At 53.1% G+C, this 7,474-nt stretch overlaps 1 protein-coding gene across 1 annotated transcript; it reads right to left on the reverse strand.

The window, feature by feature from the left end:
- Positions 1 to 1,651: 1,651 nt before the first annotated feature.
- Positions 1,652 to 6,241, reverse strand: MRI1 (methylthioribose-1-phosphate isomerase 1). The gene is made up of 6 exons (XM_004389729.2): positions 6,110 to 6,241; positions 5,790 to 6,028; positions 4,805 to 4,980; positions 2,770 to 2,946; positions 2,467 to 2,691; positions 1,652 to 1,934 (listed from the first exon to the last, which is right to left on the reverse strand). The coding sequence occupies exons 1-6, from the start codon at positions 6,239 to 6,241 to the stop codon at positions 1,807 to 1,809; spliced, it is 1,077 nt and encodes a 358-aa protein (XP_004389786.1). The 3' UTR covers positions 1,652 to 1,806.
- Positions 6,242 to 7,474: the final 1,233 nt, after the last annotated feature.

The following is a 7,474-nucleotide window of genomic DNA, read 5'->3' on the forward strand; positions in this document are numbered from 1 at the left end:
TGATAAAGGGTGAAAAGACTGAAGTTTTGAAGGATTTCATTTTACTTGGATCCACAATCAACACCCATGGAAGCAGCAGTCAAGAAATCAAAAGACGTATTGCATTGGGCAAATCTGCTGCAAAAGACCTCTTAAAAATGTTAAAAAGCAAAGATGTCATTTTGAGGACTAAGGTGTGTCTGACTCAAGCCATATTTTCAATTGCCTCATATGCATGTGAAAGCTGGACACTGAATCAGGAAGACAGAAGAATTGATGCCTTTGAATTATGGTGTTGATGAAGAATATTGAATATACCATGGACTGCCAGAAGAACGAACAAATCTGTCTTGAAGAAGTACAGCCAGAATGCTCCTTAGAAGTGAGGACGGCAAGACTTCATCTCATGTTCTTTGGACATGTTATCAAGAGGGATCAGTCCCTGGAAAAGGACATCATGCTTGGTAAAGAGTCAGCTAAAAAGAGGAAGACCCTCAACGAGCTGGGATGACACAGTGGCTGCAACAATGGGCTCAAACATAGCAGTGATTGTGAGGATGGTGCACAACCAGGCAGCGTTTTGTTCTCTTGTGTATAAGGTTGCTATGAGTTGGAACCAACTTGACTTCACCTAACAACAGTCTTTACAGAAGGAGCCCCAGTGGTGCAGCAGTTAGAGTGCTTGGCTGCTAACCAAAAGGTCGGCGGTTTGAACCCACCAGCTGCTGCATGGGAGAAAGATGTGGTAGTCTGGTTCCATAAAGATCACAGCCTTGGAAACCCCATGGGGCAGTTCTACTCTGTCTTATAGGGTTGCTATGAGTTGGAATCAACTCGATGGCAGTGGGTTTGGTTTTTTTGGTTAATCTTTATGGAAGCCGACTGCCACATCTTTCTCCTGAGGAGTGGCTAGTGGGTTCAAACCACTGACCTTCTGCTTAGCAGCTGAGCGCTTAACCACTGAGCCACCAGGGCTTCTTGTGATCAACCATAGTCAGTGTACTGCAAAAAATTTCAAATGAAAGGTAATAAAGATAAATTAGTATTTACTGGGCACTGTGCTATGAACTGTTAATATTCTTTAAACATAACAACTCAGTTCATGGCCAGACTAGGGTGAGGCAAGTGAGGCACTCACCTGTGGTACAAAATTTAAGGGGTGCCAGAAACCATAGTAGTTAAGTTAAATCATATTTTATTCATTTAAAAATAATGTTTTAATGTTAAAAAAAAAAAAAAATTTGGCAAACTACAGCCCAAGAGCGGCTGCCTGTTTTTGTAAATAAAGTTTTATTGGAACCAGAGCCGGTATTAGGGGTGAGGTGAGTAAGGCCAAGTCATCAAGTGCAGGGTGGGAACTTCTATTTAAAACCTCGGTATTTTCTTCATCATGGGTTTTTTTTTTTTTTTTGGTGCATTGATTTTGATTTTTAAAAATATTGTGTTAAAATATTATTTATATTGATTATTGAGTTTTTTGTAGTTCCTTTTGTTTTTGCACCTAAGGTGTCAACCTTAAGAGGGAGGCACTAGTATTATGTATCCCCATTTTATAAATGAGGAGACCAAGGCATAGAGAGATGAACTGAGCTGCCCAAGAATCACATAGAGGGAAAACTGGCTGAGCTGGGATTTGAACCTGGACAGCCTGGCTCCAGCTGCCATGGAAGGCCCTGTCCACTCTCCCTGCCCTAGGAAGAAGCGTGGTTGTGGGAGGAAGGTCAGCTTTTGGGCAGGCCGTTCCATAAATTTATTATAAAGCAAAGGGGTTGGGGCATGGTAGGGAGAGCCAGGTTGGTTACTTTTGGAGTCCATCCAGGTCCCCTCTCAGGAGATGGTAGTGCCTAGGGCTGCCCGGAGCTCCTTGGGGGCAAAAACGCCCAGCTCCGTGATGATGCCACCGGTGATGAGGTCATGTGGGGTGACATCGAAAGCAGGATTCCAAACCCCGATCCCTGCAGGAAGAGAGGGAGGCAAGAAGGCAGAGTGAGGGGTGGCATGTCTGCCACCCTTAAGTCCCTTGCTCTGTCCTCGTCATACGGCTCTATAAAAGTTCTCAGGCTGCTGTCACCTGCAGAGGAACCTCTGAGAATCTGGGGATCCTCACCCAAAAAATACATGAGGGTATGGGCTTTCGCACTCAGTAGCAAGTGAAGACTTCCTGCCTTTCCTGGATTGTTGCTGCCCACAAGGAAGGCTTTGAAATCTTATACGTCTACTCCACTTCTTATTTCTTCTTCAGGTGAGAAAACAGAGGTGCAGCATAGCAAGACAATTTGTTCACGGTCTCATAACTCGTTAGTCACAAATTCTATCCTGGAATTTTGCTTCCTGAGATGTTCTCATTAGAATAAATGGTTTGAAGGAGCTATCTACGTCCCAGAAGGCAGACGATACCCCAAATGCCACTGGTTCGGCGTGAAGGGAGCCGAGGCACCTGAATGGAGGTGCCCAGGTGCTGTAGTGACCCTCAAGTGGATAGCTTACCGGGCGCCGCAATCCTGACCCCGTTGACATCAGTCAGTTCCTGGCCCGGCCGCTCCTCGATGACAATGTCCTGGCCTGTCTCCAGGCGGAGGTCACATGAGGAGCTGGGGGCAGCCACATAGAAGGGGATGCCATGGTACTTGGCGGTGATGGCCAGCTGGTAGGTGCCCACCTTGTTGGCCGTGTCACCATTGGCAACCACACGATCAGCTCCCACGACGACAGCTAGGGGGCAAGATGTCAAGGGTCACTTCCTAGCCCTGGATGCCTGGGACACAGCCCTCCCGTGCCCTGCCCACTGACCTGACACGCCCCTGTGAGCCATGGCGGTGGCAGCCATGCTGTCGGTGATGAGGGTGGCAGGGATCTGCTCGTACACCAGCTCGAAGGCAGTCAGCCGGGCTCCCTGGTTGTAGGGCCGGGTCTCTGTGCAGAAGGCACACTCCAGACGGCCCAGGCGATGCAGCGAGCGGATCACCCCTGTGGGGCCCATGCCACCAGGAGAGGGCCGGGATGAGCCAGACAGGGATAGACCGGCAGGGTTGCAGAGTGGTTAGGGGCATGGCTCTCTGGAGGCACACAGGCAAAGTTCCAGCCCGTACCTTAGCACTGGCTCTTCCATCTGCCTGGTACAATCTTCTCAGACACCCATATGGTTTCCTCATCATCTTCACATTTGCTTCTCGGGATGGCCTTCTCAGTTCCCTGGTTTCAAATAGCATCCCCCACCCCTCAACACCTCTGGAGCCCTGGTGGTGCAGTGGTTAAGAGCTCGGCTGCTAACCAAATGGTTGGCAGTTCGAATCCACCAGCTGCTCCTTGGAAACCCTATGGGGCAGTTCTACTCTGTCCTACAGGGTTGTTATGAGTCAGAATCAACTCGACAGCACCTAACAACAACAACAACCAACACCTCTGATCCCCTTCCCTTGCTTTTCCGCCTTGGCACTGATCACCTTCTAACACATTGTACATATTTACTTATCTTGTTTATTGTCTGTTTCTCCTACTTTCCTGGGAGCTCTGTGAGGGCAGGGATTTTTGTCTGCTTTGTTCACTGTGATGTCTCCACAGCCTAGAACAGGGCCTGGCACACAGCTGGTGCTTAATAAATGTTTGGTTGAGTGAATCAATGAAAGACAAGAGTCTTGCCATCAAGATCTCAGTCTCCAGGGATAAGGGTGGGACTGGAAAGGTGGGAGAAATCTGGGGAATTTAGGGTCAAGTAGAATCTGCTGCCTGTATCCCCAGGACCCACCCCCCCTTCCCTGGTCACAGCTACCCCAGTCTTTCTTTGGGGGACCACTCTTGTTATGGATTGAATTGTGTGCACCAAAAATACGTGTTGTAAATCCTAACCCCTACACCTGTGGCAGAGCCCTGGCGGTGCAGTGATTAACCAAAAGGTCAGCAGTTTGAATTCACCAGCTTCTCCGTGGAAACCCTATGGGGCAGTTTTACTCTGTCCTATAGAGTCGCTATGAGTCAGAACTGACTCCATGGCAATGGGTTTTTTTTTTTAATACCTATGGCTATAATCCCATTTGAGAATAGGTTTCTTTGTTATGTTAATGAGGTAGTACTAGTGTAGGGTTTGTCTTAAATCTCTTTTGAGATATAAAAGAGCAGACTAAGTAAACAGAGATGCGGGAAGATACACGACACATGAAGATCACCAAGGAACTGAGGAGCAGAAGCTGAAGAGATAAGGACCTTCCCCAAGAGCCAACAGAGAAAGACTTCCCCTAGAACTGGTGCCCTGAATTCAGACTTCTAGCCTAAACTGTGGAAAACAAATTCCTGTTTGCAAAGCCACCCACTTGTGGCATTTCTCTTAGAGTAGCACTAGATAACTAAGACAACTCCCTTCCCCAGTCCTCTTGGAGTCCACACCCTGCCCACTCTCTAGGCATATGGCTCAGGCTGGGCCCACGTAACTGATCCAAGTTGGGCAGGTGACCCCATTTGAGCCCCTGAGACACAAGGAGACTTCTGGCACTGCTGGTGAAGAGACCCTTGGCTCTTTTCCTTGTGACCTGGAAGCCCCCTTGCCAACTGTGGAGCCTGAGGATGAAGCCACCATGGAGGACAGAGGTGAGGGGCAAGATGGATCCTGACGCTACTGTTTGAGCCCCTGGATCCTGCGATACCTGAAGCCAACTACCTGAGCATTTCTGTTACAAAAGCTAATAAATTCACATATTTTGTGAGTTAAGGAGTGTGGGTTGGTTTTTTTTCTCTTACATCAAAAAAAAGAAAACAAACGCCCGACTAGGTGGAGGATGGGGGAGGGAGGACCCTAGAAGGCTCTCCCCCTGCCCTGCAGAGGCCAACTCACCCAGGGCTGTGCCATAGCCAGCAGTGGCCAGGGCGCCGGTATTACAGTGGGTCAACACAGTCACCTTGCCGCCCCCAGGGGCTGCCCGCTCCAGAAGGTGGTGGGCTCCCAGGTCCCCGATACTCCGATTGTCCTTGAGGTCTTTCTCCAGCATGTCCTCCGCATAGCAGATCACCCTGGGGCCGACAAGGGTCTCTCAGCACATGGGGCCAAGCTGGCCCCTCCTCCCTGCCGACTGCTGCTCTATAGGGGGCCCTCCTGCTCCAAGCCCCTTGCCACTGTAGGCCTGCAACTTTTCGCCAAAGCCACTGAAATGTCACCCATTCACTCCTACAACAAATGTTCCCTGAGGCCTTCTGTGTGCCAGGCCCTGGGTGGGATGCGACACACCAGTGAACAAACACCTGTGGAGCTGACAGTAGGGTGGAGAGAGTAGTCGAGCAGAGTAAAAGCAGCAGGGCCTGGAGAGGCTGAGCTGTATTATACAAGGGCCTCAGGAGAGCCTCCCATGCAGATAAAGGCAGAGGGGGCATAATACACCTGGCTCACAGAAACCACAAGTGCAAAGGCCCTGAGGCAGGAGAAGCCTGGTGGGGTCAAAAAGCATGGGTTTGACTGGTGTGGCCGGGGAGGAGGGCGGGAGTGGGAGGAAAACAGGGCTGGGAGGGGACCAGACCAGGAAACAAAATGCCTCAAAAGCAAAATCCAGAAGAGCAAATGGCACTGAAGAGGGCCTTCCAAGGCAGGAGGGGGCTGGGCATGCATGTCCGGGGCGGCACAGTCAAGAGGTTGAGTGCTGGGACCCTGTGGTCAGTTTCCTCTGGGTCGACTCTCAGCCCTGCCTGTGTGACCTTGAACAAGGGACTTAAGCGCATGGTGCCTCAGTTTCTTCACCTGTAAAATGGGCCTCTGTGCATAAGTCACTAGCTGCCACTTAGAGCAGGGCCTGACACATGGTCAGCGCGCTCGACACACCGTCCCCTACCTCTCCCGGACCGCCTCGTCGGTAGCGCCCTCTCGCTCGGCCTCCTGGGCGGCAATCTCGGCCAGGTCTCGGGCGGCGCGGGCCATGTTGACGGCGGTCGGCCGGGCGGTGACTAGGAAGCTCAGTGCGTCGCGCACGAACGCCACGAGTGCGGTGAGCCCGGGCCCCCCGGCGCCAGCCTGCAGCTCCACGGCGAGGCTGAGGCAGCCTACGAGAGCGATGGCTGGGGCCCCGCGCACCTGGAGGGGCCAGGATCGGGGGCGTCAGGAACGTCAGGTACACACCTCCCTCCTACCCAAGCTCCGCCGCACGGTCCCAACCTTCATGGCGCGGATGGCCTCCCAGGCCTGGCGCACCGAGCTCACTGCCTCGTAGCGACTCTGCTGGGGCAGCAGCAGCTGATCTAGGATCTGCAGAGAGCCCCGCGAGTAGCGGATCGCCTCTAGAGACATGATGCAGCCTTAGCGAACCCCACCGCTGAGGGGGCACCGGGAGCCGGGCGCGCACGTGGGAAGGGGCTGGGCTGCTCCGGAACGCGCGGAGGGGGCGGGGCTCCCCCCGGAAGGAGACGTGCGCACCACATCTCCGGGCTCCCAGACCCGCCGCCCACGTGACCGACCCGGTCGCATCCCGGACAGTTAGCCGCCGGCTTGAAACCGAAAAGGGGGGACCATATATGGAGGTCGGCTATTGGACACCAGGCCCTGTTTAGGAGTCGGCTGACGAAAGATCGGTGGTCATGGCATCACCCCCAAATTACAGGTGTGCAACCCGAGGTGCTCCGCCTTGCCCAAGGTCATAAAGACAGAGCGATTTGACGTGTCTTAATGCTACCACAGTGCCCTAAGAGGCCGAATGCCATGAGAAATTGAGAGGACTCAAGGTGGCCACATATCAAATCAGGGCGCGGACTGGGGTGTCCAAGGCGCCGGTTCTTAATTGCTGCCGGCAAGACCATTCCATCTTCGTGGGGACCCAAAGCTGGCGGCCGGAGAGCCTTGTAAGGCCGAATTCCCGGAACCTCGGCCAAGGGCAGATGTCTGTTACTGCTCTGGCCACCGTGGCTGGACAGGGCCGGGCACACAGCAAGGGCTCCAATAGTTAATTATCTTCGCTCTCCAAGGCTTAGAGAAAGCTGGTAGAAGGTAGTGGCCGTGGGCGCCCTCTGGTGGATGGCCATGCCGGCGGCTATCTCTGGGCCGCCTTCCAATGGCTTTACCAGTTTTCTCCAGAAGGATGCTGGGCCTTTCTATCTGCCCCTTCCAAGGCATCCCCGTGGGCGGGGGACAGTGAAGAGCCTACAAAGTCCTGTGTGCAAGTGCAACCCGCCTTCCTCTCCCTCACGCCCTGGCTTTGTCTGGCACCGATCCTGGGCAGCCAGTGGGCTCCTCCATCCCCAGCCTCACTGTGGGTCCTGCTGCCTAGGCCCCTTTCCACCCTTCACATGAAGCCCGTGTCACCTCCTCTGAGGAGCCTGCCCTGGCATCAGCATTTTCTGGGTAAAGCAGCAGGCAGCCCTGGGCCCGGCTAGTAACTGGAGGCAGGGACAAAGAGGCAGGGCTTTAATATCGGATGTGGGGTCTCACAAGGCACAAACACCCTCAGGGGACCAAATAAATAACTCCATTGTCCTGGGAAGGCGAGGTCTGGGGAGAGGCCGGCGTCTAAGCAGGCAAGTCCTGGAG

The sequence above is a fragment of the Trichechus manatus genome, unplaced genomic scaffold (assembly GCF_000243295.1).
Source record: "Trichechus manatus latirostris isolate Lorelei unplaced genomic scaffold, TriManLat1.0 scaffold00258, whole genome shotgun sequence".
Lineage (NCBI taxonomy): Eukaryota > Metazoa > Chordata > Mammalia > Sirenia > Trichechidae > Trichechus > Trichechus manatus.